The sequence below is a fragment of the Sander vitreus genome, chromosome 17 (genome assembly GCF_031162955.1).
Source record: "Sander vitreus isolate 19-12246 chromosome 17, sanVit1, whole genome shotgun sequence".
NCBI lineage: Eukaryota > Metazoa > Chordata > Actinopteri > Perciformes > Percidae > Sander > Sander vitreus.
The window spans coordinates 33148813-33155855 of NC_135871.1; the positions used below are offsets into that span (position 1 = coordinate 33148813).

Below are 7043 nucleotides of genomic sequence, written 5' to 3' on the forward strand. Positions count from 1 at the left end.
TATTACTACTGGTTCTTTAGATCAATAAAAAGAAAACCTGCAAAAACATTTATAACGATTACCAAAATATCTCCAATCAGTTTTCAGTTAAAAGACCTTTTAGTTTAACATGAAACAGCTCTTGAGATCGCTAGCGCTGAACCCACCAGACTCCATGTAAATAATCAGGACTTTTAGCGTGTATAGAGAATATCTCCACCAGACTCCATGTAAATAATCAGGACTTTTAGTGTGTATAGAGCCAGCATATCTCCACCAGACTCCATGTAAATAATCAGGACTTTTAGTGTGTATAGAGCCAGCATATCTCCACCAGACTCCATGTAAATAATCAGGACTTTTAGTGTGTATAGAGCCAGCATATTTCCACCAGACTCCATGTAAATAATCAGGACTTTTAGTGTGTATAGAGCCAGCATATCTCCACCAGACTCCATGTAAATAATCAGTACAGAGATTGTTGTTTTCATCAGACACACAAACATGGAGACAGAGAGTGTGTCATGTGGAGGGATTAAAACAGAAACGGACAGAAAGAAAAGAGAACAAAGTGTTTCCTAACGTAATGAGGAAACGTTGAATGTCTCAACTATCTGACCACAGAGCATGACAACACCATGCTGGTTATTATTAGTGTCTGGATCAGTATTCACATTCACAGCACTGGAATCTAACGAAGTACATTTACTCCAGTACAGTACTTCAGTCCAAATGTTGAGGTATTTTACTTGAGTCTCACACACAAACACATGCACACAGACAGACAGACAGACAGACAGACAGACACGCACACACACACACACACACACACAAACACTACTTTACTTCTTTTCATGCCCCTTTCTTACAGTGTGGTGTGAGTACTTGTACTGCAGTAAAGTATCCCACATTGCTACCACCTTGATGTTGATGAACTGATTGAATGTTTGAACCTTTATTGAGAGAACTGACCTGACACTGGCTGAACAGGTAGGGCTGTGTTTTCCCAGCAGTCTGTGCAGGTGTGAGCCACTGCAGGGCGGTCGCCGACGGAGACGTCTCATAGGTCACCTCCACGATCACATGCTGCCCTCTGACCAACACACACACACAACTTATAGTATAGTATATATACTCACTATATTATAGTAACTAGAGTTCACAATGTGCTTAGACAGGAAACAGGAAGGAGACACTTAAAGCTGTCATGGAGCGGTGAGGCCGTAGATTTACACTTCCAGGATCTGAATTATTTCACTCATTTAGGCCAGATGTCCGTCCCCTTCCTCTGTCTCTGTGTTGGGGTTCTAACCTCCGGTGGATTTGTGAGGACTATGGTTAACTGCTCCTCAGATCTCTGCAGGGTAAATCCAGACAGCTAGCTAGACTATCTGTCCCTCTGACTAAAACTACTTTTGAACGTCCACATGTTCCACCAAAACCAGTTCCTTCCTGAGACTATTTAGCAGAGGCACCGTGGCTCCGTCCGGAGCTTAGCCCCGCCCACAATGATTGTGATTGGTTTAAAGAGATGCCAATCAACCAGATCAGGTTGTCCTCCCATGCTGAATGCTGGGTGGACTAGCTCAGTGGTTTTCAACCTTTTTTGATCCCCAGCACACCACCGACCAAAAATGTTACAAAAGGACACCTTGTACCTGATACGATCACAATCTGCATTTTTGCTTCTCCTCACAACCCGTAGCTCCTATGGCGCCATGTTGATGCTACCAAGCCATCACCTCCCGTTAGCATCCCGTTAGCATCCCGTTAGCATCCCGTTGACTGCCATTCATTCTGACGTCACTTTGACAGAGAATACCTTTACATCTGAAGCGTTTAAAGACTCCATTTGTCCGTTGTTTATTTCTAAAGAAACACGACAATGTATAAAAGGCTCCATTACCTTGTAGCTCACGTTATGGCTCCGTAGCAGACGTTGTTATAACAATAGGCTAACGATTGGGTCATAACCACGAGACTTCCTGTCTCATAGTAGAGGAGTTACCGTATAGTACAGGAGAAGCTCTCAGGCAGTTTGGACTTCCATCAGCTGTTTAAGTGTAATGACTAATGTTAACTATCATTTTAGTGATCAATAATGAGCCTGTGTCTATGTTATCTCCTTACATATACCTACGCTCTCCGTCTCTGCTAGATTGGGAATGATTGAGATTTCTCTTGGCACAGCTACCAGAAGACTTCCAACTTTCAGACAGGTTGCTCACGTCACATCTACGTCTTCAAGCTCAGTTGGAGGCTGCTCAGTATACAGACTTTTGTATACATTATATATTCTAGTGTATTATCATCATTTGTTTAACGTGTGCACATATTTTTTTTTTTACTTCAACCTCAAACCAGATAAAGACTTGGCCCCCCCCTGTGATCTCTGCCGCCCCACTGAGGGGTCCCCGGACCCCAGGTTGGGAACCACTGGTCTACAGCATGCGCGCCTCCTTCAGGCAGCCTAGTGGCACCCCCCCCCCTACGATCAGCAACCCCTTCAAACCCTTTCTACAACAAACACGGAGCCAGTAGGCGCTCCACAACACAAGCATGAATGAACTTTTATTTTGAAAAGCCTGAGGAGAGTTCACCTGGAGAGGTCAAAGGGCAGCGTGATGTTCAGCGGTGTCCCCTTGAAGCTGTGTTTAGGGCCCATCGTAAACCGCGCCGCTTGTCCGTTAGCGCTCACCGAGACGATCTGCAGGTCTCGGCTGTCCAACGTCTGCCGACATAAAAAACTTTATTAACACTCTCATAAAACTTTATTAACCAGGCTCTGACGTTAATGATAATAGAGATGCTCCGAGTCCATATTTTCTAACCACTTCACAGCACACACACATACACACATTACACACACATTACACACACATTACACACACATACACACATTACACACACATGTATGTCTATCTTTCCTTTAATAGAACATGTGTTGAACAGATGATGGATCACTATAAAACAGAACTCTATCAATGACTCCTGGTGGGACATTAACACATCTAAAGAGCAACGTTAGAACCATTTCCTTCTTTTCACATCAGATATCAACTAAAGAAATGTGATTCTGGTTTTTGGGGTCGTCCCTCCACGTCCTACTTCCTCCTCGCAGGTGTTGCATATTGCAGACGTGTTATGTTCTGCACACACGCTGAAGAATCTCCAAACAGCTGACATGTTGCAGGTTGATTCACGAGGTTCCTACATGTGGGAGAATAGCGCGACACACGGCGGAGACGTTGAGAGAAAGAGAGCGTGCTGTGGCGTCCGTGCCGTGGCGGCCGTGCTGTGGCGTCCGTGCTGTGGCGTCCGTGCTGTGGCGTCCGTGCCGTGGCGTCTGTGCTGTGGCGTCCGTGCTGTGGCGTCCGTGCCGTGGCGGCCGTGTGTGCGTGCGTCCTTGAGAACTGTAACTGATATACCTTATGATGTCAGTTAATTGGAGCGTTGACCAGCATGACATCACCATGTGTCAGACTGACCTGCAGCTCGCCGGTCATGGCCGAGCACGTGAACACCGGCCGGTCTATCGCTGCATCTCTAATGTCAAAGTCTGAGAAGATAAAACTTTATTAACACTCTAATAAAACTTTATTAACAAGGTTCTGACGTTAATGCTGACTCGTGATAACCACCGGGACCGTCCAATCAAAGGGCAGCGTTATATAACGTCCCACCAGACTCAGAGATCCTAAATATCAAATACATTTTATCTCCAGATCACATCAGCTTCTGCTCAAATAAATTATTAAAAAAGAAAAACTCAAAACCTTTTTATTTTCTCAGGCAAATAGTTTAAATACTGTCAGTGGGTGTGTGTGTGTGTGTGTGTGTGTCTCTGTGTGTGTGTGTGTGTGTGTGTGTGTGTGTGTGTGTGTGTGTGTGTGTGTGTGTGTGTGTGTGTGTGTGTGTGTGTGTGTGTGTGTGTGTCTCTGTGTGTGTGTGTGTGTGTGTGTGTGTCTCTGTGTGTGTGTGTGTGTGTGTGTGTGTGTGTGTGTGTGTGTGTGTGTGTGTGTGTGTGTGTGTGTGTGTGTGTGTGTGTGTCTCTGTGTGTGTGTGTGTGTGTGTGTGTGTCTTTAAACTGCAGAGTTCCAGAGAGTCAGCTCTGTTCTGTTACCTGTTCAGGTCAAAGTCCAGACAGCACAGCCCCAATAAACCTCAGAACCCATCTACATCACACCAAACTCCATGTTAAAACACACACGTTTAAAGATTCCAGGCTGTAAGTGTGCGCGTGTGCGCGTGTGTGTGTGTGTGTGTGTGTGTGTGTGTGTGCGCGCGCACACACACACACACACACACACACACACACACACACACACACACGCTAAAGGAAAACATTTTACAAAAAGACTGAGTTTGAGAGAAATATTTGACATTAATGTGACTGATAATTCTGTAGTTCTTTCTCAACTTGTGTTAGCGGTTTAGCCCGCCATGACTTCAGTCTGATATCTCAGCTATCTGTCACACCAAACTCCATTCACAAACTGAGCCATTAAAGATTCAACGAGCAGTGAAGAACTTTCAGAAAAGTGAAACTATGTGACGTCAGATTTTAAAAGTTAAAATCTAAAACATAAATGCCACATGTATAGTTCATTACGAGTCCTATATATATATATATATATATATAATATTCTGTTTATTAAACACCTGATGAACACCTGTTAATTAATGTCCCTAGACCAGGAGGTAAACCATTTTAGGCCAGGGAGCCCCTACTGCATATAATAATAATAATAATAATAATAATAATTTCAACAATAATAATAATAATAACAACAATAATAACAATAATAATAATAACAATAATAAATGAGCACTTTTGTGAAAGTAAATACAAGCTTTTAGCCCCTTTAACTAACATTTCAGCTAAAACAATCATCATTAACATGATCAATCAGTTATTAAATTAAAACTTCCATATATATATATATATATATATATATATATATATATATATATATATATATATACAGTATACCCACTGCTATATGTTAGACTACACCAGTGATGTTACTGTGTGAATGTGTTGCTGTAAAGCTCCTCTCTCTGTATCAATAAAGGTCATTATTATTATTATTATTATTATTATTATATAATATTAACATGTTCCCTCTGCCATCACTCTACTGAACTGCGGATCAGTAGTATCTTACACACAGTAGTACACACTACTCTACACCCCGCTCCATGTGTACTTGTCTTGATATTATGTTGTATTTGTATATTTGTATATTGTGTGCCTGTATGTGTATTGTTGTCTCTATTGTACAGTATGTTAGTACTACATGTGTATTTGTTGACTACATAGAGAGTTAACTCCTACTGAAGTCTGTAAGAATACCTGGCCAATAATCTGATTCTGATGTTTGTGTATGTACCAATCACAGGGGTAGTTCTCCATCTGTTTCTACGTTAGTTAGCCTGTTAGCTTAGCGTCCCCCCCGGTCCCGGTACCGTACCAGAGCGGAGAACCGGTCCCGCAGAGCCTCCACGGTCAGCGCCACCTTCCCTCTGATCACGCGCCGCTCGAAGTCCAGCGCGAGCGCCAGGTTCAGGTGTTTGGTGACGCAGCTGCTGACGCAGGAGAAGGAGCACGGGTCCGCCATGCTGATCTGTCCGGTAACAACGGAGAAGTGAACCGCGCGCGGTCTTACACACACGGTTATAGAGACCGGAACACGCTCTACACACATCCGGCAAACGCCTTTTCAAAATAAAAGAGTATGCATTAATTACTGTTTCATCAATGAGAATAGTTCAACAGTTTGAGAACGTGTGTCAACTGAATACTGGATACTGGATAGTATCATTACAGACCATAATATTTAGAGATAGTATCATTACAGACCATAATATTTAGAGATAGTATCATTACAGACCATAGTATTTAGAGATAGTATCATTACAGACCATAATATTTAGAGATAGTATCATTTAGAGATAGTATCATTACAGACCATAATATTTAAACATAGTATCATTACAGACCATAGTATTTAGAGATAGTATCATTACAGACCATAATATTTAAACATAGTATCATTACAGACCATAGTATTTAGAGATAGTATCATTACAGACCATAATATTTAAACATAGTATCATTACAGACCATAGTATTTAGAGATAGTATCATTACAGACCATAGTATTTAGAGATAGTATCATTACAGACCATAATATTTAAACATAGTATCATTACAGACCATAGTATTTAGAGATAGTATCATTACAGACCATAGTATTTAGAGATAGTATCATTACAGACCATAGTATTTAGAGATAGTATCATTACAGACCATAGTATTTAGAGATAGTATCATTACAGACCATAGTATTTAGAGATAGTATCATTACAGACCATAGTATTTAGAGATAGTATCATTACAGACCATAGTATTTAGACATAGTATCATTACAGAACATAATATTTAGAGATAGTATCATTACAGACCAGAATATTTAGATACTCGGTCTGTGCCACTGGTCTCTGTTCACTGTCTGTGGTCTCGGTCTGTGCCTTGACTTTCACTCGGTGCTATTCACTGACAGTAAAAACACCTCTTCCTCATCCCAGGCAGTCACCATAGTTCTAGTACTAGGCTGAAGCAGTCACCATAGTTCTAGTACTAGGCTGAGGTACAGTCACCATAGTTCTAGTACTAGGCTGAAGTACAGTCACCATAGTTCTAGTACTAGGCTGAAGTACAGTCACCATAGTTCTAGTACTAGGCTGAAGTACAGTCACCATAGTTCTAGTACTAGGCTGAAGTACAGTCACCATAGTTCTAGTACTAGGCTGAAGTACAGTCACCATAGTTCTAGTACTAGGCTGAAGCACGGTCACCATAGTTCTAGTACTAGGCTGAAGTACAGTCACCATAGTTCTAGTACTAGGCTGAGGCAGTCACCATAGTTCTAGTACTAGGCTGAAGCAGTCACCATAGTTCTAGTACTAGGCTGAAGCACGGTCACCATAGTTCTAGTACTAGGCTGAAGTACAGTCACCATAGTTCTAGTACTAGGCTGAGGCAGTCACCATAGTTCTAG

At 41.9% G+C, this 7043-nt stretch overlaps 1 protein-coding gene across 1 annotated transcript in view; it reads right to left on the reverse strand.

Annotated features, from left to right (window-relative positions):
* The window catches only part of lta4h (leukotriene A4 hydrolase), a 14585-nt gene extending 8945 nt beyond the window's left edge, over window positions 1–5640 (reverse strand). Inside the window, exons 1-3 of the mRNA XM_078273260.1 lie at window positions 5454–5640; window positions 2580–2710; window positions 952–1072 (exon numbers count right to left, since the gene is read on the reverse strand). Coding sequence (XP_078129386.1) covers window positions 952–1072; window positions 2580–2710; window positions 5454–5600 — 399 coding nt within the window. The 5' untranslated portion in view covers window positions 5601–5640. The remainder of the gene's footprint in view (window positions 1–951; window positions 1073–2579; window positions 2711–5453) is intronic.
* Window positions 5641–7043: the final 1403 nt, after the last annotated feature.